Here is a 23,631-nt window from a genome sequence, read left to right as displayed (position 1 = left end):
TCACAAGGTCAGGCTTGTGTTCATGTTTGTTTGTTGTTTTTTTTTTTTTTTTTCAGCAACCGCACACAACTAGCAACCGTGCATAAACAGAAAGTAGTGTGTAAGCGTACTAGGTAACAGCCAAGGCCATTGTGGCATGTAAATAATGAGAGCTTTGTTGGACTGCAGAGGCCCCAGCTGAGAGAGGAGCAGAGAATGCAGGCAGATTGAGCTGAACTCGCACAGGGGAAAAACATGAGGTGTAATAACAGAGGATGTGTGTTGTGTGAAGAGGTGGTCGAATAAATCAGCAGAGCAGACCACGAGTCCCTCATTGTCTGACACTAAATTAATCAAACAATACACACTATTGGACGTTTCGGTCAGCAACGGTGCATGACAATTTTCCCATCAGCCTTAAACGCACCATGTGTAAATATAATACCTACAGCAAATCTATGGGAAAATTTAATTATAACCTTGATAATATTTTAAGAGTTTTTAAAGGAGCCACAAGAACCCTGGATAAGACAAAAAAAGACACTTTAATGTCAAAATCACAGATGCTTACAATTCAACATAATGTGGTCATAATGCTGAGTGGACCTCAGTGTTTTCATACTGCGGGCTGCATTCAGGTGTTGGAGGTTAAACTCTAATAAGTCTTAAAGTTCTTCGATAATTACAAAAATGCTGCTACAGTTATGTTTTAACTACTTGAAATATTTACTTATATTGTATATAAATAAATTGACAGATGTGTGGCAACACAGCAAACCGTCAAGTTGTTAGAAATTCACTTTACTATTTAATCTAAGTGTTTACGCTGGCTAATTGGACAACACATAAAAAAACCCCGCTATTTATATAAACTCTCAATTCATTTGTGATCTTTTGGATACAAAATTCACCCTTTTATGAAACCAACACAGCATAGGTAAGCCAATCATATTCGGAAGCCTCCTGATGTCACAATTCATCCTGCAGTTCTTACTGGTGGACTGAAAGCTACCAAAGCCTCGCCCTGAGTGCATGTTTTCGATCTCAACGGCTCATATAGACCAGTTAGTACAAACAGGAAAAACTGGTTATCTTACCAGCTGGCAGCTTGTACCTAAGCCTGTTTTATATATTAGAACAGTCCAACTACCCAGCAACAAGCATTTTTCAGTAGTCTTTGGTGTGATTGAAAGACTAAAATGGTATCAGGAGTCAGCATCTGAGTTATGGCAACCCCGGTCCAATCTGGACCAGAGAGACTGACTGTTGAAGGCTTATTCCAGGGTGCTGAGTTTTACTTAGTTGCTGTGGACCAGAGTGACGAAGAGAAACAGTGAGCAGAGAGAGATGACACCAGTCAGCACAGCTTTCACCAACAGCACTGTCCAACTGCCCAACAGGAAGACATGGACAAACAACCTGAAGACACAGCAGAGAGAAACACAATGCAAGTTATAGATAAGCAGCGAATGCATGCAAGAGATTTCAGATATTTCATCACCTCACATATCATGAAACTAGAGTAATCAGAAATGTAAAAATTCTCTGAGCTTTAAGATTCTTCCAGGCAAATAAAGCACTAATGCGAACGGGCAGGTAATTGGCGGTAGCACTCTGTTATACACTGTGTATATAAAATGTATCTCCCCTTACTGCTCATGTTGTTGCTGGTGACTAGCACCATCCTGTGGTTTACAAAGCAAAGTGCCACCACACAGGAGGCCAAACCCTGGCTGAACTGAATTTTCCCTCAAACAGTTTGGCCTTTTTTGAAACACACTGCTTGTCAGAAGTTCGATGACAAGACTGATACCAATGTTCCATCTCTCCATTAAGTATGGAGCTGGAGCCAGGAAGTGGTTAGCCTAGCTTAGCATAAAGACTGGAAACAGCCACCCAGGGTCCGTCCAAAGGAAACAAATGCTGCCTTTCAATGCCTCTAAAGCTCACTAATTAACACATATCTTTGTTGGTTTCTACTGCTGCAATTAAAAGAATTAACGACACCCAACACTCACGATAACTGAGTTACCTGCTAAATTTGAGCTCCAACTGTTTACTTTTCAACAATAATAGCAAATGCCATTTCCCTGAAGACAAATAAACTATTCTATTGTCCTTCTGTGTACTGTCTGTAGTATGTCTGAGGGTGTGTCAATGTTTGTGTTGAGCACATGCGTGTGTGTATAGTCAGACTTACTCCATTAAGAAGGCCTTGTAGACACAGAGAGCCAGCAGCACAGTAACAGGAAGCCTGAAGCTCTTAGGAAGGTCATATCGAGTGAACATCCACACCACTGCTGCCATTGCAATGTAATGGACCTATAAGCACAAAGACATGATTACTGGTTTTATGCTTTTTTTTTTTTTTTACATACCCATATTACAAACATTCTAATAGACTGAAGACTGGAAATACAGGAGCAGAGTAGAGTAGTTGCAAGACAAACAATACCAAGAGTACTCACCAAACTAATGTTAGAGTCAAAGCTCATCTGGATGTATTTCCAGTCAAACTCAATTCCTCGGGCTCCCACCCACAGAGGAAGACACCTGCAGAGCCACAACAGGACACAAATAGTGAGGTTTAGTGTTGACTTTTGTGCAATAATTTGACAAAGTAAAGCTATTGTTTGTTTTGCAGGAACAACGTTACTGCTTACCTTGACATCACAAGTTCTGCTGTGGCCCAGCCCATGGCAGCCACCATGATTTTGTACTCTCCTTTACCAGCATTACGAGACATCACAAGGTGAAGGCCCAACAGGTCTGCCAGGTCCACTGTTGCCTTCATGAATTCCTGGAAAACAAACACATGCACACATCATAGCCTCCTACACGAGCTGGTATTAGTAGGAGTTAACTAAATCTGACCAAGTGTGAGGAAATGTTTATCTTTTATAATGTTATCATTGTGATGGAGTTTCAACACTCACCCCAACAAAGTCATAAACTCCAGCTCCCCCTTCCCATGTGGGGAAAAATGTAGCTAAGAACAGCATCTACAATAATGAAAGATGAGCAAACCCTGTTTACACACTCCGAAACACAAGGAAGTGAATGACAGCATATAGTTTGTGTTTTTTCTTCCAGTCTCCCCTGCTTGATTTTATTTAATTTATTCCAGGCACTTTCAAAAAAAGATGAGAGATTGTTTAATCAACACAAAGCTCACTCACTTTACACAGCTGGACAAACAGGTAGGTTGCTCCAGCCTGAACACATCTCCAGAAGGCATTGTATTCTGAACTATAGATTGAACACAAAAGCACAGCATTAAATTGAACAATGTAAAATAAGAGTGCACAATAAGACAAGGCAGCCCAGGCAGAAACTGGCAATTTGGGATGCAGTGTTTTAAGACTTGAGTGCAGTAATAGAGACAGAAACAAAGGAAAAGTACTGCCAAATTCAAGGGCACGCTACACTGGTTTAAGAAGATTATGGGGACCCCTCCCAAACCTAAGCAGATTATTGACAGACTTCTTAGCGTCTGAACGTATGTTGCAACAGTGTAGTAATACACAAGAAATCATGTAATAATGATGTTAAAATTAGCCATTTTAGCCAAAACTGCATTTTACTTTCAATCATTCACTCAAACTACACTTCACCGACCATGACTGGACTGATGGATATCAAACAGCACACAGTCGGACATCATTCCCCACACGTTGCAGATCCCTGATTCTCACACACACACACACACACACACACACACACACACTTACAGGCCACTGCACTTGTATGTTATAAAGTAAGGGAAATATGCCAGGGCAAAGCAGTTCCCGAAGTGAAACAGTGTCATGATGTCTGGTCACAAAATTCAGCTCCCTGCAGAGAAAGAGAGATGAAGAGGGTAAGACTTCACTGACCAACAGACAGGCTGACTTCAACAGACCACACTTTTAGCAGATCTTTTTGATACCAACCCATTCTTGACACAAAATGCTCAAAAGAGTCCACGACATAAAACAGAGAGAGCAGCAATCCTCTGACTTCACCAGACAGAGCGTTAAGTTGCTCACTGGCTTAAATGACTGATTAACTACATTTTTGCTGGTTCGTTCTGTTTGACTAATCAATTACTTGCTAAATGTGTTTAACACTTTTATACAATTACTTGCCTAAATATTAATTCTCATTTTAATGCTTGATTTTACATGTTCATGTCACCTGAATAACAACTGTTCTTTATTAAACGGTCATTCACCGTTTTGAGATGATGTTACCTTGTCGAATGTAACATTACCGTGTCATACTCGACCTACATCGGTAACAGTGTAACCTGCTTACAGACTGATTTACAGCAAAGTAACAAGTAGTAGTAAAATGTTTAGCAGGTTTCTATATTAACCAATGTACAGAGCTATAAAGCTGTAACGTTAATGCCATTATGGAAATGAATACTCTACGTTAGCTAGCTAAACTACAATCCCGTCACCGTTGTAGCCACGCTCCTGCGTCTAGCTAACAACACTTGATAATTTCTGTCTGCCGAGTTTAACCACAAAATTAGCATTTCGTCAGCTACCATTAAAACCACATGGCAGCACCTGTAAAACAGAGGCCGTGCTTACTGTGTCTGAAGAGGTTAGTAGAAGCAGTATGTAGTAAAACTGTCTCGTTGAATGACGGACGGAAGTAAGCTTGGTTCAACCTCGAAATGGCTCCGACAACGTCATCCCTAGAAACTTAACAATATGTCAATATGTTCCGCATGATGCTCTCTTCTGTGTCAAATAACGTGAATTATCGGACACAATTTAATGCATTGCAAAGTATAGAGTGTGTATGTTGAAATGTGACTTATTAGCATTGCCCTTTGTATATCCTGGTTAATTACCATTTCCAAAACTACCGTCTGTGGTGCGTTCAGGGTGCTCCGACATTCAACAATTGATAGTTAAGTTGGACATTAAAGAATAATGTTGAGAATTCAAAATTTACACTACGTTGCTCACAATATAATTATGCCACGTTTATGTAAAATAGAAAATATGAACAGGCTAACCATTAAAAAAAAGAAAAGAAAAAAGGGCACAAAGGGGATGAAATATTTATTGGAATGGACTTGCTTCAACTTTGTAGACCACCATTTCATTTTCATACCATAAAGTCTTAGGAACACTGGACACTGACCGGAAACTAGTGGATGTCTATGGTGTGAGAAATCATTCTGCAAAACTGGTCACCATAGTAGGCTTTTGGTATTCACTTTAATATCTTAAAACCAGTCAAACAGTCCTTTAAGTTGATTAAAAAAACAAAACCAAAACATTCTAGACTCTCCTGCTAACTCATGTAAAGCTTGTATCCATTCAATTAAAAGTCATACAAGTGGAGTTTCTATATTCAGCCGGTGTTGGAAAAAAAAAAAAAAACTGGTGCTACGTGGATATGTTATTTGAATGTCTAGATAATGAAAAATGTGGGTTTCATTAAATAATTTAAGGAAGATTTAATTTTCTAATTTTTTGCAGAGTTAAGTCATATGTGGTTGTGGTTGTTTAACTGAAATTTCTCAAATGCCTGATGAAAACCTTTATAACTTTGACAACCATAAAGGAAGAACACTGCAGGACAAACACTATTTAAGAAAGGTTTTTACGAGAATGTGTTTATTATCTAATATGGTTGCCATAACTTTTGTAATACTCATAGATTTACATGTCTGTTTAAATGTCACACAAACTGAAAAAAAACAAAAACAAAAAAACACTACATGAGCACCCAGTAGCTGATCAGCGAGCAGTGAAAGAATGGAACAAAATGTGAATGATGACAGTTTTAACCAAAAGCAGTCTATTATGTCTATGATATGCAGGCTACACTAGCATGTTTGAAATGTCACAAAGAAGAAGAGGAAAAAGTTTTTTCTTTTGTTTTGCACCACAAAACAAATTAATATACAATAAAAAGCCTTATCATAGAGACAATGAATCAACAGATGATTAATTTTGTGTATTGGCGGTGCGATTCACTACTACTACGAAGAATTTAATTCTTTGGCAGATGAAGTTTCTTCTCTCTGAGCAGTCCCTGGTGATCCAGTTGCGTGTGTCATGTTTAGACACGGTCCCGCAGTGTTTCCAGTGGGACGGACACTTTGGCAGCATCCCCTGGTCTTCTGGCATGTGTCCACTCACCCACCACCACTCCTCTCCCAGGAAGCGCAGGCCCATCCAAACCTGAGAAACACAGGGCAAGCCTTTTTAAAGTGTTTTACTGTGACTGCTCACGCTTTCATTCACCTTATGTTTGCTTTTTTTTTAGGAAGCTTGATGAAACTTAGAGAGACCTCAAGTCAGTCTTCGACTCCTGAGACAACAAAACACCTATTTGAAGGACAAGGAGTCTTCTGTCTCATGAAATAAGCCTCAAACAACAACCCCAATGCTGACATTTAAAGTCACGACAGTTAGCGAACTCAAATATTAACACTCAATCAAATACCCAATGAAAAATATATGTTTAACGCACTGACTGTGAACCAGGCAGTACTAGGGTCTATTTGGGTTATCACACAGCCCAGACACATCTTTCTTTTTTGTGTTATTATCTTTATAGTGTGTTGAAAATTGGTTTCTATTTAGTGAATTAGTATGGAACTGTGGAAAAATGTCTTTGAACCTCTGCTGACACAGTTTCAGACGTACACCTCTGAGCCTCCGTGAGGAGTCGAGGGTCTAACATTGAGGAAATGTACCGGCATGATCACTCAGTGATGTGGCTACCTGCACTGCTCAGTATTCTCTTTGGTATCCATTTAAAAAAGACAAATTAGTCTACATCCTGGTATTAAGCTGATGATCACATCTTGATTGCATTTCAGTAAGATGAAATAGAAAGAAGAGTAAAGCAATTCCATCCACTGAAAATGTATACTTACCCTAAAAATTGGAGCATTACACCCTTTAATGCTTAATCTATCAGTAAATAAATACAGCTGAATTTGCATTTAAATGATGCACTAAAAACAAAATAAAATGCCAGTCACTAATTCTATTATCCTGATTCTGTCTTTGAAATGAATGTTTTTATAATTGAGTTTTAAAATGAAATATGGGCTTTATAAAGTTTAGGTGGGCGGTATCGATCACTTCACTATAACGTCACAAGCCAGCACCGTGTGGGAGAAACCTTTTTACTAACTTGATTCGCTTTATGACAGTGTTCAGTGAAAATGGCCGTGTTCTCGATTTATTTGCAAACCCCGGTACTCATTCTCAAACCTCATCGGTCGTGGCTTTGTAAATCCTGTCTCTGATGTGGTCGTAGTTGGAGAAGTGTTCCAGGCTCAGGAGGCTGTACTGGTACAAGCAGGGCATCGGAGGTTCAGAACACGGCTTCTCCATGGTCTGGCAGTGCTTCAGGGCCTCCTCCCATGTCTTGTTCTCTTTCACCACCACCAGGTTGTCATCGTAGCAGAGAAACGGAAGCTCTTTGGAGCACGGCTTGCTGTGGTACGCTTCGGTGACGGGGTCAAATGAGGCACAATCTGCATTGAGTGGCTCTCCCGGTGCCCAGTTTCTGTAATCGGATGGCAAGTTTCCGATCCAACTCCAGGTCTCGCCAGCCTCTCGGTACAGTCCAATCCAGCCAGTTTGGTTTAAATCAGCTCTGTTGGTTTGGGTGATGGTGGCTAGGTTGTTACTGTTTTCCTGACAGGAGAGAGAAGCATTGTGCCAGCCGAGGGCCATATGGTGATAATGAATTGTGTCCCCTGCTGAGCAGTAGAAGTTGTATTCATCTGAACATTTAACACTGTGCCACATTAAATCCTTATCTGACACAACTGCACAGTGACGGCTCTGCTGTCTATCGGCCCAGTCGCTGCTCTCCGAGACACTTTCTCCTGTGATCCCTTTTCCAGTTCTGAAACAAACCAACCATATCTGCAGCTTAGCCACTATATTTACGTTCTTTATATTTCAAGATACTGAAATGAGAAAAAAGATAATGTCAAACGGGTTACTCACTTTAGATTTATCCACTTCCAGACTGAGTCATTCTCGGGGTCTCTGAGTAGACCAATCCAGACTTGTTTGACCTTGATTTTTATCAAATAATTAGCCAGTGAGGATTTGTCCACTGCGTTCAAAGTAACCATGTCAATGTAGTTCTCCTGGCAGTACAGTCTCGCCTCTGGCCAAGTCATGTTCTTAGGTGGACAGTACACTGCCTTTCTCAAGATGAATGCCTCCAGGTAGAGAGCGGCCATGAGCAGGAGGGAGAGTGTGAGCTCAGGGCTGCTCTTGTTCCCCATGACCGGTCTCCTCTTCACGTCGGATGCAGAAACCAGGTCGGTTCGTGTTGTGGTCAGTGACTGCCGAGGAGCTCTCACTCTGCTCTTATAGAAACTACATACCTGGTCACTCCCACGTAGACACACCTCACCAGATCCAGCTGACCAGGATCACCTCTCCATGGCACTCAGGTGTTACAGTCGTGCCAGTATTTTTTATATTATAGCCACTTAAACTTATCTGTAAATTCTAGATTGATGATGCTTTTTTCCAAACTCTCAAACTACTGTCACACATGTTAATTCAAAAAAAGACAGAAAGAAAGAAATGATTTGATTTTGAATAAAAGAGAAGACACATTCTCATGTTTGTGTCAGGAGGAAGACGAACACACAGCTGATCTTTAGTATTTTTTTTTCCACAATAACGGTAAACCTGGCTATACTACACATGATGTGAATCAGTCATATCACCTTGTAATCCTTTTCAGATTTCAAGTCTGGTTGATTAGGTGACCCACATGGTTACCATGGTAACACTGTGTGCTGTTTAATACTATAGAGAACTATAACTTTCTTCAGCAGCCACTTTGTTAGAAGAGCAACTGGTGTTGCAATGCAGACAGTCAAACCTATGTTTTAGGTATGTGTAGGTAGGCAAACTGTATATAGATTGATTACAGAATGTATCATGCAGACCATTAATAGCTTATTGATGTCATTAAAAGTGTAAGGATTATAACTCTAAGTATTACAGAGAGGGCAGGAAGGCTAGTCAGTGATGTATCTGAAAAATCTGAAAAAAAGTGGTGGAAGGACAAATGCAAACTTGGTGAAAACTTAAACACAGTGAACACAGTACAACACAGTGTTGGTTTGGCTTCAGTGAGTTTCATGAATTGGAAACAAATGACGAGGAAAGTATGAAAACAACATAAAAAAAACAAACAAAGTGGACCCAAATCCGGTCATGTGTGGTGCGATGAAAGCCTCTGTTCCTCTGCATCCGAAAGCTAAATTCAAATTTTCTCCATTCAAAACTGTCCAGTCTCCATGCTTGGATGGGGAAATCAGGCTGCAGGCAAATGACCAGATTTGAATCTTTTCAGTCAGGAGAGGCTAACGATGACGACGTCTTTGTGCTGTCCTCTGTTCACCTGACAACTCTAACCTTATACTCATCCATTCAAACTAAATGGGGCACTGTGCTTGAGTTATAAAGCTGAGCAGCTGACATCAGTCTGAAATGAAGATGTCTGCAGAATTCATGACACCGTTTCAACATGAGCTTTAACTCTTCGTGAAGATGACTTTAAATAAAAAAGTAATGTTCATGCAATCCCATAAAAAACAGTTAATAGTTGCAGTTGTTCCATTGACCCTTGAAATTTGCTGTTCCTTTTGCAGTATGTCCAGTGAAACAGTAGGTGGCACTGCAGCAAAATCATTCAAAACATCCTCAAAGGTTTTGATGTCAGTTCCTTCTATGTGGGACAAACTTGGCCAATTCAGGAAAAAAGCAGAACCTTTCAGCTATATTCTGAGTCTTGCTGCAGTACCCTACAAGGGCAGCAGGTGGCTCTAAAGGTTCCCTCCGGTGGCTGCTCCTTTTTGGCTGATGTTGCCACTGAGTTGCCCACCTTCTGCTACAGGAGGTGTAACAAGACCCTTACTATAAAAAAGCAAATTTTCATTTAATCTTTACACACAATCACTATTTTTTCTTTCTTTAACAGGTGATTAGGATGCCTCCTTTTGTATTACAATGCACATCAAAAATTGGAAAATGAAGGAGCTGAACTATATAAAAACTGTGCTAAAAATATATATGCATAGTAAAAATAGTGGTAATAAGAGGTATATAGTTCTTGTACTCCATTTTAATGATTTAACTAAAAATATCATTTACTGATGTATCCAGTTATATTTTTGATTTGTCTGATACCTACATTTTGTCAGTCTCAGGGCTCCATAGGACACAGTGAACAGATAAAGATCATAATGAAACAGGACAACTTGACAGCTTGAGGTTTTTCAAGTTTTATTTCTTTGTCTCTTTACTCTTAAGCGGAGTTACAGTAGCTCTGCCTCTCAGCTTCCTCTTTCCACTGGTGATTAAGCCTTTAAAACACACACCAACAGGGAGATGGATACAGTAGTTACCATAGTACTGAGCCATAACGACACATCTAAAGTGGCAGTGGGAGGTGGAGAGGGGGCACACGGACACAAATACTGTCACCGACCGATCATCTCATTGTTAAAGGAAAAACAGATAAACTCAGAACACTCAAACACACTGTTGCTGCTGCCTACGTATACTGTAGTAGAGCTAAGGGCTGTGATGCTATGACTTGGCTATGAGTGGGACTTGTGTGTAAAAGAGAAGGGAGGGAATGGGAGGATGGTTGGGGTGGTCCCTTTCCTGACTTCCTTGTTGGACAGGAAGCGTCTACTCCTTGGAGTGCATGTACAGCAGCAGGTCAGCGACACGGTGGCTGTAGCCAAACTCATTATCATACCTGGAGAGAGGGAGGGAGAAAGAAAAATGAATTGTTTGGTTTTGAACAGATAACACTGTGCTTTTTGTTTCCTCTTTAGATTAACACTAACTTCCTGTTTTACATGTGGGACTGGCAGAGACATCTGAAAACTAACCAGGAAATGAGCTTGACGAAGTTGTCATTGAGGGAGATTCCGGCGCCAGCATCAAAGATGGAGGAGTGGGTGTCACCGATGAAGTCAGAAGAGACCACCTGCAGATCACAAACCACACTACAAGTCAGATGTACTGTAGTGTAGCCAGGCAGAGGCAATACATTACCAATGGACAAAACACAAAATCAGACATAGAAAGAAATGAATTCTGATTAATTAAGAACATGAGTGGACAAAAGCACATAAACTGTGGCCTGAACCTCTTTACCCCACCTCACAGTGTCCACATTAAGTTTCTTTAACTCTGACATCATAACTAGCCATGTATCTGCTTTACAGTAAATGTGAAATAACTTTTGTGTTACCTGGTCCTCGGTGTAACCCAGCACTCCCTTCATGGGCCCATGTGCGGCCTTCTTGCAGGCTTCCTTAATCTCAGCGTAAGATGCAGGCTTGGACAGACGGCATGTCAGGTCCACCACTGACACATCAGCCACTGGCACCCTGAAGGCCATGCCTGTCAGCTTGCTAGAGAGAGGATGGACAAAAGAGAGACATATTGGACCTGTGTCAGCTTCTCTTTTTTGGCTTTTTTTCACCTTCAAACACAATTGTGCTTGTCCTTACCCGTTGAGTTCGGGGATGACTTTGCCCACTGCCTTGGCAGCACCAGTGGAGGCTGGAATGATGTTCTGGTGGGCACCGCGGCCGTCGCGCCAGGCCTTGGCGCTGGGACCATCCACTGTCTTCTGGGTGGCTGTGTAAGCATGGACTGTAGTCTGCAGAGAGGAGGGTCATATAACGTCAATCCATTTAAGGCTAGGAATAATATGATGAAACAGTCCTTGTCACAATAGTGGTTAAAACTTCTTGAGTTACATTTTTATATTACTAACTGCAGTCAAATGATAGATGTGTTCAGATTTACTGGGACTTACCATGAGAGCCTCCTCAATACCAAAGTTATCATGGATGACTTTAGCCAGGGGGGCCAGGCAGTTGGTGGTACAGGAGGCATTGCTATCAACAGAAAGACAGACACGTCACTAACTACCACACTTCAAGTGAATAATGGACTTGCTCCACCTAAATCTAACAACATGTTTGTGCTTACTAAAAATGTTAAGTGAGTATGCATGCCCAAGACCAAAGGTACGTTACCTGACGATGGTCATGGCGGAGGGGTCGTATTTGTCCTCGTTAACTCCCATGACAAACATTGGAGCATCAGGGGAGGGGGCGGACACAACCACACGCTTAGCTCCACCCTGGAGGTGAGACTGTGGCCAAGAGAGAGAGGGGACACAGGTTAGAAACCGGACCCTCTGGCAGACTGTGTATATGTTGTGTACTGTATATGCGTGTGTGTGTGTACATACAGAGGCCTTCTCCACACTGAGGAAGACTCCAGTGGACTCGACAACGTACAAGGCTCCAGCATTGCCCCATGGGATCTCATTTGGCTTCATACTAGAGTCAGAGAGTCAGTCGCAGATTAAATGATTTTCACTACTGTTTAGTAATGTTAAACTCAGGGGAAAAGCACAAGTAACAGAAAATACAACAAAAGTAGAACAAACCAGAGAGAGTGAGCAAGTTTCATGTAGTGAGAGAGAAGTGAAGTGGTAACCTTGTAGAACTGTGCTTTCTAAATTAGAATGCAGAGCCTCTTTGAATGCTAGTAATGAACAGAAGATAATTTCTCAGTTAACACGTCAGGATGCAAAGGTCAATAGCTTTGCCGAAAAGTAAAAACAGGAGTCTCAACGGGGGAAGCCTCATAAATTTACACTCAGTGCTCAAAGAAGACAGGAATGTTTAACCCTCCTTTCTGTTGGTGTTGCCTTTTACAGTGATGAGGCCCATCACTCAATGGACTAAAACAACAGCCGGTGCAGTGTGTGGAGGGGGATATGGGTGAAGCCCTAGGCAGCAGAAAGTCTCATTCCATTGCCTGGAATACACTCAGGATATTAAAGACCAGGAGGTCAAACTAGCACCAAATACCTCACCTTTAATCAAAAATAAACATGTACTAATTCCGAGTGAACTCTTGGATAGCTGCTTCTCTATCAGAGAGATCGCTATGATACATTTTGTACTCTAGTGGCACTTCACCTGGCCTGTTTTTGGCCTCACTGAAGCTTTTTGCCACCAACTCATATCAACACTGCCAAGATCTGTGCAACACCAGCCACTAACCACTGAACATCATCATCACTTACGACTGGAAGACGGAGATGGCGTTGCCATCGACCATGAGCTTGCCATCCTCTTGGGAGACCTCACCATGGTAACGGCCGTGGGTGGAATCATACTTGAACATGTAGACCTGGGAGGCAGGAGGAATATGATGGGCTTATAAGGGCAGAGGCTCAGAGAGGCTTGTGGCCTCTGGTTGTTTGATCACAACAATGAAACTTCATCTGAACACTATATTTCATACACTATACCCCATCTTAACATAAGTGCCAAAACAATCTGGGAGAATTTGGTAGTCACTGGTAGTGTTTGAGATTTTTCATCTGACTAAAGAATTGCAACCAAATGCCAATTAATAGTTAAATGAAATTAAAACTCGTGTCCAGTTAAAGCTTTGATTAAATGGATTAATTATGGGCCCGTTTTAGTGTGTTTTTCTGTTAGTAATGTTTTAAACCAGCCTCTTTCAACAATATACGGTGACATAAGTCTTATTTGTCTATCTAATATTTTAAGTGAGTAATAATGTAAATCTCGCACAAGGGTTGCTCCACTGGAATCAAAATAAATGTTAATAATTTGTAAGTTCTCTTACCATGTACTGCAAGTCAATGAAGGGGTCATTGATGGCCACGACCTTGATGCCTTTCTGAAGGCAAGCCCTCAAGACCAGACGGCCAATACGACCGAAGCTGTGAGGGGAGAGAGAGAGAAAGAGATTAATAATAGTTATTTTGGGAAAATGGTGGGAAACTTCCTCAGGATGTCAAACCACTCCTGGGACACGAATCTTCCGAAAAAGCCTCAAACTGTGATGTCAAGTTAGTGTGAGAGTGAGTCCAACATAACTTCCAGTGTTATATAGAGAAGACCTGCCCATTAATTCTCAACAGCAGAAATATCATGAAATCATGATGATCATTCTTCTACTCTCTGGCAGCTCCACTGCTGTTAAGCTGAACACTCTGCTTGTTAGTTTACATTTAAGTTTGTCTACAGCCATCCGTCTTCATGACAGTTTACTGACCAGAAATTGTTGTGTAAATGGTGAGCACCCACCCCCAAAATATGCTTCACTGACATCCTATCTTGAACATCCTAAAACATCCTGTTTATAAAACGTGAGTGTGTGTGTGTGCGTGTGTGTTTATCTGTGTGTTTCATACTCACCCATTGATTCCAACTGAGAGTTCTGGCATGGTTGCTGCTGCTTGGGGGAGTTACCTGGAATGAAAAAACAGAGAAACCATTGACATTAGAAAGAGAACTACAGCCACCGAATGATGAAAATAATATGAAATGCAGGCTATTCAATCTCAGTTAGTAATGTCCTCAAGCTGGCAACGCACCCAGTCAGATGACTGAGACAAAAATGCTTCTATTCTTAACAATGGCAGAAACTCATGCATCCAAACAATGTGCCAGAAAATACCCTCTCTTCTTTGTCCTTGAGTTTAAACATGCAATGTTAAGCCTGACAACAAAAACCACACTGTAGTTGAGTGCTTGGACTGAGACAAACTGTTGCCCTGGCAGCAGGAGGTGGCATGAATCAGGTTAGTTGTTGGTGAAACATAATGTGTGTGTCTGTGTGTTGCTGTAATGTGACCATGACCTGAAAAAGCTGTGCCAATACAGTTCAAATTTTTTCTTAATTTTTCAGCTCTTCCTCTGCGTCTCACCTTATTGCATATACAGTAAACTGGCAGTCACACTGGTACCATCTGTCCGCCCCCCTTCAGCAACATGGTAGCAGGGGACCTTTTGCATCATGTAGCTTCTTGAGAGAAGGTATGCATTTGAAAATGCTCTGTGGACTACATTTTAACATCTACTTTGTATGGTGTTATTTTCTTTTGTGATGTCAGCTGCACAGCAATGCTAAAATAACATGCAGAAAGACTGGCAGCGGTAGCCTCACAGCACAGTACAGGCGGTGTGACGCATTAGCACTAAAGGGTGAAAAAAACACCAAGGTGGTGCAGTGCGTTAATGTGTTCTGGAGGTTATTAGTTGGGTTGAGTTGGGTACTTGGGTTGAAGACTGCAGCTGTAAAAGGGTGTGATTCTGTTTGTTGTCAGTGGCTGAAAAATACAGGCTGTCAAATACCATGTTTTACGTGCATCTGCTGCAGGAGTAGGGAGGTGTTTCATCATGCAGGGACATGTTTAGAAAACAATGGGATAAGAAGCTGGGGAGAAAGTGGTGGAAGCAGAGACGTGTCTGCTGGCTGGACAGAGAGGAAGCCTGGCCTTGACTCAACTATGTGACCTCTTCTGCTTTCCGCTCCTTTTCATACTGAACACTCATCTGCCCATTTCTCCTCTCCACGCCTCCTCTGTCCCGTCCTCCCACTTTTCTGGCCCACATATTTTCTACCAGTTGCATCCCCTTCGTCTGGTCATCTCCTCGGTATCCCTCTCCCTAACATTTAGCCCAAGTCTATACCACGTCATGCTTTGCGGCTTTGTGTCGCTAACTTGTTCATATAGGATTGAGTGAGCTTTGTTTTGTCAATTTGTGACCACGTTTCAACATCCACCAGCTGACTGAAGTCTTTTATGGACTCATCTAGGGTTTATTAACATACGTTAACATATTATTAGCAACGTTTGTAACATACATCCAAACACACACTCAGGTGATACAGCTACAGATACACATACAGGTGAACAGAAATGCTAAGTCAGGAGCTAACGTGTGTGTGTGAGACAGGCGCAGGTAGAGTACGTAAGGACTGTCCTTGAAACTGGTTGGCTGTCATTTTAGACTACTGTAATCTCCTAATCTGTTTTGTGTGTGTATGTGTGTGTCTCTATCTGCACGAGTCTGTGTGTGTGTCACAGTGGGGTGCATGTAGGACAGGCTGACAATCTGGTGAAATGCATTATGGGAGCACTTTAAATAGACTGAAGGAGCAACCAGATTAGGATAAATGATCTCTTCTCGCTCTCCCACACTCTCTTGAAGATGAACAATGGTAGATCAACTCAGATCTACAACAGTTTCAACTGTCACGTTTATACTTGTTTGCCTATTTGTGGTACCTTTCTTTCAGGTTAGCGCAGCCATTTTGTGTTCTGCTGCTAGGATCTATTATACAAGGTCACCAGAGGAGACAAGGGAGAGGGAGGGTGCACACAACGTGACCATGCTGTTCTCACATTTCTGTCTTTCCTGTCCTTTATACTTGGTTCTCAACATTACCCATTGTGCATTCACGGCTTCTTCCTCTCTTTTGAACTCTGCATCCCCCCGTAGCCTGTGAACTTTTTAACATTTCACCACATTTGTTGGCTTTCACTCTGTCTACACTAACCTCTCCATTTTCTTCAAACTGACCAGTGAGTTTTCAAACATAAAATGGCTGTGCTACTGACAAATGATGCTACTTTTTTAAAAAAGAGTGGGCTATTCAGTTTGGGAAATGGGACTGGACAAAGACTAGTGGAGCCACATAAGAGAGAAACAAACTCTGGCTCTAAATATAGAGAATTTAACATTTTGCTGTACATGGAAAATATAAGTTTTAAATTTGTTGCTTAAGATAAAACCATGAAAATGTGAGTATGTTTGAATAGAGACTGAGACTTCAATATGGCGGAGGTGCATGTATGTGTTTATCTGTCTGCCTGTATGTACTTGCTGACACTCCCCCTCCATGTCCGTTACTGTTGCCTAGCAACTGTGTGCAGCTTTGACCAGCCAGTGGGAGCAGAGGGAGGGGTTACACCAGGCAGCCAGTGCCCAAGAATAAAAGGCCAACCAACTTAAGATGGACATCGATGCCCACCACTGAGTCACAGTTAACATAATTTGGGTCTGGTAAAAAAAGTCAAAGTTACCAGACTGTGCATAACTATTGTTGTTTAGTGACACAGTCACTAAAAACAGCAGTATCTTTAATTCTGATGCCCATGCTGCTCATGGTGACTGTTGCTTTGAAGTTCTTATGTATTTATAATATCATGTCTATTTCTAAGAAATACTCTTTCTTAAAACAGCTTTAACTACTGAATAAATTGAGTGGAAATGCTCATGCTGCACCATCTTGCCCTACTGTAGCACCACTGTTCTGCTTCCAAATTTAGTGTTAGCTATATATACGGTCACGCAGTTTTAGCATAAAATATGCAAAAAATGTTGTAACACAACATATAAAAGCATTTCTAACCTGGCAAAATTAACTCATCCATAGCCAGCACCTCTTCCCTGGTCTTCACCACACAGTCCTGCCTCTTTCACTGTTTATAAATCAGCCCTGATCTGGTATTCAACACTCGCACAGACATGCCCCGGCTCATAGAGGCAGTGTTGTGAAGAGCAGAGCGAGGAAGTTACATGTTGTTAACTGCAGCTTGCAATCTGCTGACACTCATTAAAACGTAGGAAGAAGAGGCAGGCAGCCGGCCAGACATGTGACGTGTAGCATGTTTCCTTCAACATTTCTCTGACCATTTGCATATTAACTACACCGCATTGATATCTGAACATGACTGACTTGCAGAGTCGAGTACTGAAAACCCATAACAACGTTGGTGTCATGATTATTGTTGGAACTCATAGGGCTTGCATCAGTGAATATTACTGTGGTCAAAATCAGCTGTCTTCAATGGCATCTGAATTCATTTATCTACACTACCTGCACTGATGTGGTTAGCACACATGATTCAGATTTCTGCAGTGCATCCACCTCCTCTGCTGATTGGCTGGCCAGAGAGCAGGACTGAGACCAATCAGAGAAACACTTCACTGTGTGTGAGTAAGAAGGGAAACACATCCATTCAGTCTGTATGTCTCTCTGTTCAATCTTCCTCCCTTCATCCTCACTTCTGTCTTACCTCTCTGCTGCATAAATTTGACATCTCCTTGATCACCAGCCAGAGATCAGACCAAACTGTTAAAGAGTAAATCACCTGGCAGAGGTGGTGCAACCATCCCCTCTTCTGATTGGCTAGACAACAGGAAGAACCAACCAGTCAGAGAAGCTTTAATGTGTTCAGTCCGAATCAATGAGGAAGTACATCCAGCTACTCACTGTCTAACTACAGTACTGCTTCTCTTTCTGTGTCTTCATCCATCTGTCCTCCATCCTAATACTTCTTTCCTCTGTTTGGCTTATTCACTTTCTTTTGTTGTCCACCGACTCTCCTCTACTTCATTCTCTCCTTGCATTTAAATTCTTCCCCTGGCTCATTCTTAGCTGTCTCTCCCTCGCTTTTTGGGCTCCACGAGTATTGTACCTCCCCTCCCCTTTTCCACACCACCCAAACTAATCATTAAAATTCAACAGCCTCCCTCCATCTCCCTATTTGTCTGCCCTTTGTCTGTCTAGTCCCCTCATTTAGCACAACCCTACCCTCCCTCTGAGCGGCGACCCATTTTCCTAGCACAAACCCAGATTTTAATCGGGTGGTGGGGGTGCGGGACAGGGTTGCCTTGCCTGTGTGTTTGTGTGTGCACCAGAGGGACTGCTAGGGGAAAGATGACTCGTAACCAGTCGACCAGAAAAAGACAAAGACACCAGGCTGCATCAGGTGATAAAATCTCAAAAGTTAAGCAAAAACTGTTGGATGAATGAAAGAGCAAGGGAGAGGAGAGGGCACGGCACAGCATTTCACTTCTGCCAACACCTCTTCTGATGTCAAGCACCAACACTTCACCAAACAAACAATGATTCTCCTCTTCTCTGTAATATGTCAACACTATTAGAAGAGCACTTGGACAGTGTGTGGACTCCAGTCACTTGCTGTTAAACCTTATATGGACCTGAGTTTGGAGGAGTACAGATAAGTTATCCTTTCAACAGTATTATGGTACCCATACAGACAGGACACATTAATAACCCATTCACATTATTCTCTATGGTAGGTGATGACTGGGTTACCTATGTGGTATAGACTGATTGTTTTCTAAAGCTGTTGATGTTTGAGGGTAAAACTACAACTTGAAAACTTGAAAACCTCTATTCATAGGAGAGGCTAAGGTTAGACTAAGGCTAGTACACTATTTGCGTCTTTGCGTTGCTTTGAGTGTATCTGTTGGAAGGGTGTGTATGAACTCACTGACTCGTTGCTTACTTCTCCTGCCCACTATGCCCCCCCACCTCCTTCAGACGCCCTTCTTTTAGTGTCTCTTGCCAATTCAAGCCTTCCTCCAGCTTTTTACCCCTCTGTTACACACTCTCTCTCTCTCTAGTATTTTTCCACTGCAGCGCATTGATTGGCTAGAGGCCAGGCAGACTATCCAATTAGGTAATGTTTTGTCTTCTTGCCCGCCTCTCTGTGAATCAAATACATTGAAGACTAAACAATAAATAGCAGTTATACACTCTCAAATCCACACGCTAATTTAGTCAAACTTTCTGTCTTGTCCGCAATTTCAAGAACTTTTATTCTCATCTTTTTTTCTTTAGCAGTATACCTGCTTTTTATAGTCTCATCACAGAGGCAACGCCACTTTGCTGTTGTAAACTAGTCAGTTAAATGTCCAACACTATCACATCACCTGTCAGACACACAACGCCACAGACTGTGTGTCCTGCTCAGCAGGCATGGTCTCCTGCTGACAGTGACAGGCACATAACGAGATCACTGTTTCGTTAGACATTTAGACAAAAAAGGTGCATTTATAAATCTAGTAATTCACTATTAGAGCTCAACTTTGCTGTGTGAATTAAAGCGTTGAACAACAATAGTATGCATGTACACACACACATCAACCATCATGTATTAGTAAAAGGTGTGCTGTATCAAACTGCAAAGGATTCAATACGAGAGAACATGACTACTCAGCAGGCGTAATGCTGGACCACACACGCACACACACTGCCCATAGCCTTACTGCATGAGCTTGTGTCAGCAGGCAGATATCCTTCCTAAGGCTCAGGGCCTGTCATTCACCTCTCCTCTATCTAAAGCTGCAGTACAGTCGTACATTTTTATGCTGTGTTTGCTACTTTTCTCCTATCTTGCAAGCAAAACACCTTCACCTTTGAATAACTGCAATATATATATAAACTAAACGAAGCAAAACTGCTTTGTTGTACAAGCAGGGACCTTTTATTTTATATATCCCGACTGTAAGGTTTATTTCCTCAAACTGGCAATGGTTAGGTGCAGAGTGCTGAGTCACTCCTGAATTCCTCCTCTCTTACACATATCCTGGACAAGATGGCTGGTTGATAAGTCAGCTGCAGAGCATAATCAAGAGGGATGCATGTAAATTAGCCTCGTAACAAAATTGACTTACAGTAGCAGTGGTTATTCACTGACCACAGGATGCACTAAACTAATCTGTGTTGATTCTAAAAGTGTGTACCAGATGGAAGAGGGAGATTCTCTCGCAAGTTTAACATGAGTAGCATGCAGACACTAATCTGATACCTTCAAAATATCCTAATAGGCCAAATACTTCTTAAAGAAAAGGCATAGATATGTCATAGATATTCCATGGCCTCTCACTTACATACACCAAAAGTGGTTTGTGTGGGTTGTCCACATCTCCTTAATAAATCTCCTGTTAGGATGGCATAACATGTCCTGTGTAGTGCTAGTGTGGGCTAGCTAATCTAACTAGCTATTAAATTAGTCCTTGCTCAGCAAGGGGCACCATGTTGGTCATGCAGTCACTGACATTCACATTTCAGACACTTGATTTCTGTGCCTCATATGGAAGGAATTTTAATTTGTCTTGAATATAAAGTATTAATAAAAGTCAGAACAGACACATCTTTGGCCAATAGTAGCTTGTCATATTGTGCAAGTGTAGCATCTAGCCACCTAAAAGACACTGATTCATTTTGAGATCTTGACACAATCACTGTCATTTTTAATATTCTGACTAGGCTGGATGTTGGACAAGTAAACCTTGCTCTGAAGAAGGATATAGACTGTATGTGCTGTAAAATTCTGTTGGAAAAAATTAATCTAGGGGGAGGTTCTAATCATATATCATGTTAATTAAATATCCTGCAAAGCTATTACCAACTGGTTTGTGGCAAATAGTTGCTAATGTTCCTCTAAAATTATGATCATAACACCTGGAGCAACATGTACAGCTATGACTATAATTCTTAGCATCTCCCTGGCCCCAGCACTGGGCCTGTTCTTGGTGACCTTCAGTCATCCAGAGCTTGAGCTAATAGATGTGGCTCACCATCCACAAGTACAATGCAAATAGCCACTGTCAAATCGCTGAGGAATTTGGCAATAAAGACTAGCGGCAGGTCAGTATCCCTACAGCAGCTCTGGGCCTGTTGTGACCTTCCTCAGCTGGAGGGATGACCTTGAACAATGACACAAAGCCAGACATGGCTGCATCTGCATGTACCACACCTCCATGAGATGAATTAATATAACTGCAAGAAAGCAGTGATTGCCACGACTAATAACACAGTATTACATACTGTATTACTGCTATTTTTATTACAAATAGCAGTTAATACTAAAAGAGATAATAAAATACATTAGCATAGCACCCTAACCCCCACAATGGGACTGTGTGGCTTTGACATAAGTTGATTTTGCAAGATTTATTTTTTAATCCTTGTCCTTATTAATTCTCACTGAATGAGCTTTATTTGTTCTGCTATTCAGTTTTCTTATTAAACCAGTGTTGCACCTATACATTGTATGGTTGGTTAGAAAGCTTAATAACCTGGAGATTTAACTGTTTCGTGCTGTTACTTTAAAAAAGGCAGGCCTCTTTGCAAACCGCATCAACAGGTCTGTCGAGTCAAACTGCGGCAGAATCATGCGACACCACCACACTGCCTCACTGCCCTTCAAACGCATCACAGGGGGGCTTTCAGCACGACTCTCTCATCTTTCGACGTAAAATACTGCCAAGGGTTTTCACATGTCCCGTTTCGGCCCTTACATCACTACGACCTCTGCTTCCCGTCATTGCGAGAGTACCATTCATCTGTGAAATCTAATTTCGCAACGACGGCAGACTTCATCATGAGGGCCAGGGGAGGCACGTAGCTTCACCTCCGTTCACGTACACCCAGTAACGTTACACCGGCGTCATTACAGCTCAGTACACGGGTCTTTTACAGTCAGGTTTTACAGGGAACCTGTTCTCATTCCAATATATATCATAACAGACTATTGCTAATTACTCTGCTGTGATAAAAGCGGCAGTGTGTGTTTTTTTGTACTGGGTTACATAACATGGAGACTAATCCACTTCCGCAAAGATGCAGCAACGGGAGTTGCCAATGTCACGTTACCCGCTCAGTTGGACAGTTTAACTTCAGATGGATGAATTACACATTATGAATCACCCATAATACAGATATGCGAATTTTCTTTACAATAAGGCATTATTCCTTGTCACTTCGGTGCTTCAGGGTGTTTTCAGCTCCAGTGGATTTTGATGTGAGGTGTAAAAACGACTCGAGCAGTACGCATTACACAACGACCCGCCTCTCTCCACACTGCAAGGCCATGGCCGCATCCCCTCCCATCCCCGCTGTTCTCTTCCTGTATCATTAAAGCTTGCATCCCGATAAAGACGCTGCGCTAAACATCCTAGCGCTAAATGAGCATTGAGCTATGACACTCTCATCCTCTTGTGCGCTCGCGCCACGTTGAACGGATACGTGGCCGTTTAAATAAAGCTGGCATAGAAAAGGCACCGCGCAGCCTGTGTGGGTGGCCACTGGCTTCCGCAAGGCGCTTAGGGCTTTTAGTAATGCCAGTCTCAGGGAAACACGGGGCAAATTTAACGGTAAAGAGGAAAATGTGTCATTTAAAACTGCATTAAGTTAGCTAGTCAGCCAAGTTGATGTATGGCCGGCCAACATTTGTGCACCGACAGATAAGAAAACATTTGAAACTATAGTGAAGGCTGAAACGTGAGATACTTAAAACGTCCTTCACTTTGATAACTTAGGTAAAGTAATGTACTCTAGCTGTCCGACGGGCCTCTACACACTGAAGGGTAAATCGGTCTAACGGCTTACCTCACGGCCGATGCTTCTTCAGTCTGTGTGCGCAACCCACAGTGCCGCCTTCCGCTTTTATACGAGACACGTGCCTCGGGGAGCCTGGTCGCCCTGGCGACGTGACGTCATGTCATCCTCTGCTGCGAGGACCCATTCGGAACGAGCGGCTGGTCACGGCGTCTCAACGGCCGCCACAGTTAGCAGAGGTGATGAAACGCTGGTCTGCCTAACGTCTTCTTCACGCATCTTATTTAGATCGGAGGCCTGAGGGCTGTGTCGACGATGAAAGATTATTTTCATCAGAGAGAAAGGAAGATAAAACAGAAAAGAGAGACAGAGAGGGACAGCGTGCCAACGTGGAACTGGGTGGGAATGATTAAGCATTTTGTCTCATTCCCACCATGCACAGGGCTGGTCACGTGCATGTGATGAAATACTAGGGAAGCATTGCTTGTTACGTAGATAGCCTTTATATGTAATGCACAGAGACAGGAGAGTGGCCAGGTAGCCACAACAAGTCAATATTAATGTAATTGTTAGGCTGGTCACGCTCTGCATATGGCAGTGTCCTGCTGGACAGTATGGTCTATAC

The 23,631-nt window shown here is 42.1% G+C and overlaps 3 protein-coding genes across 3 annotated transcripts; all 3 read right to left on the bottom strand.

Annotated features, from left to right (window-relative positions):
- Nucleotides 1-505: 505 nt before the first annotated feature.
- tmem147 (transmembrane protein 147) lies at nucleotides 506-4,634 on the bottom strand. Its single transcript, XM_041942792.1, has 8 exons — nucleotides 4,560-4,634; nucleotides 3,711-3,813; nucleotides 3,159-3,228; nucleotides 2,916-2,981; nucleotides 2,643-2,779; nucleotides 2,448-2,532; nucleotides 2,180-2,301; nucleotides 506-1,398 (listed from the first exon to the last, which is right to left on the bottom strand). The coding sequence occupies exons 2-8, from the start codon at nucleotides 3,785-3,787 to the stop codon at nucleotides 1,278-1,280; spliced, it is 678 nt and encodes a 225-aa protein (XP_041798726.1). The 5' UTR covers nucleotides 3,788-3,813; nucleotides 4,560-4,634; the 3' UTR covers nucleotides 506-1,277.
- A 1,240-nt stretch (nucleotides 4,635-5,874) lies between these two features.
- LOC121610334 (macrophage mannose receptor 1-like) lies at nucleotides 5,875-8,248 on the bottom strand. Its single transcript, XM_041942372.1, has 3 exons — nucleotides 8,090-8,248; nucleotides 7,215-7,643; nucleotides 5,875-6,170 (listed from the first exon to the last, which is right to left on the bottom strand). Exons 1-3 carry the CDS (start codon nucleotides 8,246-8,248, stop codon nucleotides 5,934-5,936), a joined length of 825 nt encoding a protein of 274 aa, XP_041798306.1. The 3' UTR covers nucleotides 5,875-5,933.
- Nucleotides 8,249-10,251: 2,003 nt separating this feature from the next.
- Nucleotides 10,252-23,106, bottom strand: gapdhs (glyceraldehyde-3-phosphate dehydrogenase, spermatogenic). Its single transcript, XM_041942909.1, has 11 exons — nucleotides 23,058-23,106; nucleotides 14,258-14,311; nucleotides 13,683-13,779; nucleotides 13,111-13,217; nucleotides 12,265-12,355; nucleotides 12,047-12,165; nucleotides 11,824-11,905; nucleotides 11,513-11,664; nucleotides 11,251-11,413; nucleotides 10,886-10,983; nucleotides 10,252-10,749 (listed from the first exon to the last, which is right to left on the bottom strand). The coding sequence occupies exons 2-11, from the start codon at nucleotides 14,284-14,286 to the stop codon at nucleotides 10,680-10,682; spliced, it is 1,008 nt and encodes a 335-aa protein (XP_041798843.1). The 5' UTR covers nucleotides 14,287-14,311; nucleotides 23,058-23,106; the 3' UTR covers nucleotides 10,252-10,679.
- Nucleotides 23,107-23,631: the final 525 nt, after the last annotated feature.

This window comes from Chelmon rostratus, chromosome 8 (genome assembly GCF_017976325.1).
Source record: "Chelmon rostratus isolate fCheRos1 chromosome 8, fCheRos1.pri, whole genome shotgun sequence".
NCBI classification, from domain to species: domain Eukaryota; kingdom Metazoa; phylum Chordata; class Actinopteri; order Chaetodontiformes; family Chaetodontidae; genus Chelmon; species Chelmon rostratus.
The sequence above is the reverse complement of the archived record's forward strand: the minus strand, read 5'-3'. Positions and strand labels throughout refer to the sequence as shown.